Below are 1,031 nucleotides of genomic sequence, written 5' to 3'. Positions count from 1 at the left end.
AGAAGACTTAAGATCTACTCTATTAGCAAATTTCAGGTATACAATACAGCATTATTAACTATAACCACCATGCTGTACATTAGATTATCAGAACTTATGTTGTAATTCAAAGTTATTCATTGGTTTAAAAAAAAAAACCAGAGGGGCATCTCCTGCATCATTCTTTTCATAATTGCATTTCTTCTTAAGTTCGTATTTATTCCACAATCTTTCTGCTCTGGTGACTTACAGTAGCATTAGATTCTGACAGGTGTCACCCCAGAACTCCCTCCCTCCTTATTTCTATTTGTATTTAGCGGTGGCTTGTGAAGGTAATGGGGGTGATGAGAGGTTGGACAGGTGTAGGCAATTGAGGGGTGCATTGCTTGTAGAGAATTTCCAAACGATAGTAAAACTAAGTTGGTCTGCTTTTTGCTATCACCATGCAGGTGCAGTACTGAACAATGGCAGTACAACATACTCATCTTCACAGGGTGGACAGTTCCTACTGTGTTCCCCCACCCCTTTATGCTGCAGCCCTTTGGTAAAGGGAGCTTAAATTCTTTTGGAAATGGAGACGGTATAGACCTCTCTGTCCACTGTGATTCTGTTAGAAATCTAATAGCCTTTTCTTTCTTTTTTTTGCGTGTGTGCATTTAGGCAAGGAAACAGTTACTGTTCTTCCAGGAGCCTCTTTTTTCTCCAGTGATGAATCATTTGCAATGATTAGAGGGTACGTAATAACAGAGCCCCTCGTGTTTCACACGGTGTGGAATGAGCTGAGTCATCCCCTGAGTGTTAACAAGACTGAAGCGCGGCCAAATGTCCCAGCCAGAAAACTATCATGGGCTTGTTCGGCTGCAAGGAGATGTGAAATTATTCACAGTGAATGTTGAACATTGAATATCCAGCCCACTATTATGAAAAGAACCCCCCAATGGAATATATATCTTTGTACCAACTAGACTGAAGTAAACATTTCTAAGGTCCTTTCTGAGGATCCTACCATTTTCTTCAAACTGTGTTCATTTTCTAGCTAGTGTTTGTCTTCA

At 40.3% G+C, this 1,031-nt stretch overlaps 1 protein-coding gene across 1 annotated transcript in view; it reads left to right on the top strand.

Annotated features, from left to right (window-relative positions):
* The window catches only part of OXCT1 (3-oxoacid CoA transferase 1), a 143,876-nt gene that overhangs the window by 84,365 nt on the left and 58,480 nt on the right, over positions 1–1,031 (top strand). Inside the window, exon 11 of the mRNA XM_012649601.1 lies at positions 640–712. Within this exon, the coding sequence (XP_012505055.1) occupies positions 640–712 (73 nt within the window). The remainder of the gene's footprint in view (positions 1–639; positions 713–1,031) is intronic.

The sequence above is a fragment of the Propithecus coquereli genome, unplaced genomic scaffold (assembly GCF_000956105.1).
Source record: "Propithecus coquereli isolate 6110/MARCELLA unplaced genomic scaffold, Pcoq_1.0 Scaffold110, whole genome shotgun sequence".
Lineage (NCBI taxonomy): Eukaryota > Metazoa > Chordata > Mammalia > Primates > Indriidae > Propithecus > Propithecus coquereli.
The sequence above is the reverse complement of the archived record's forward strand: the minus strand, read 5'-3'. Positions and strand labels throughout refer to the sequence as shown.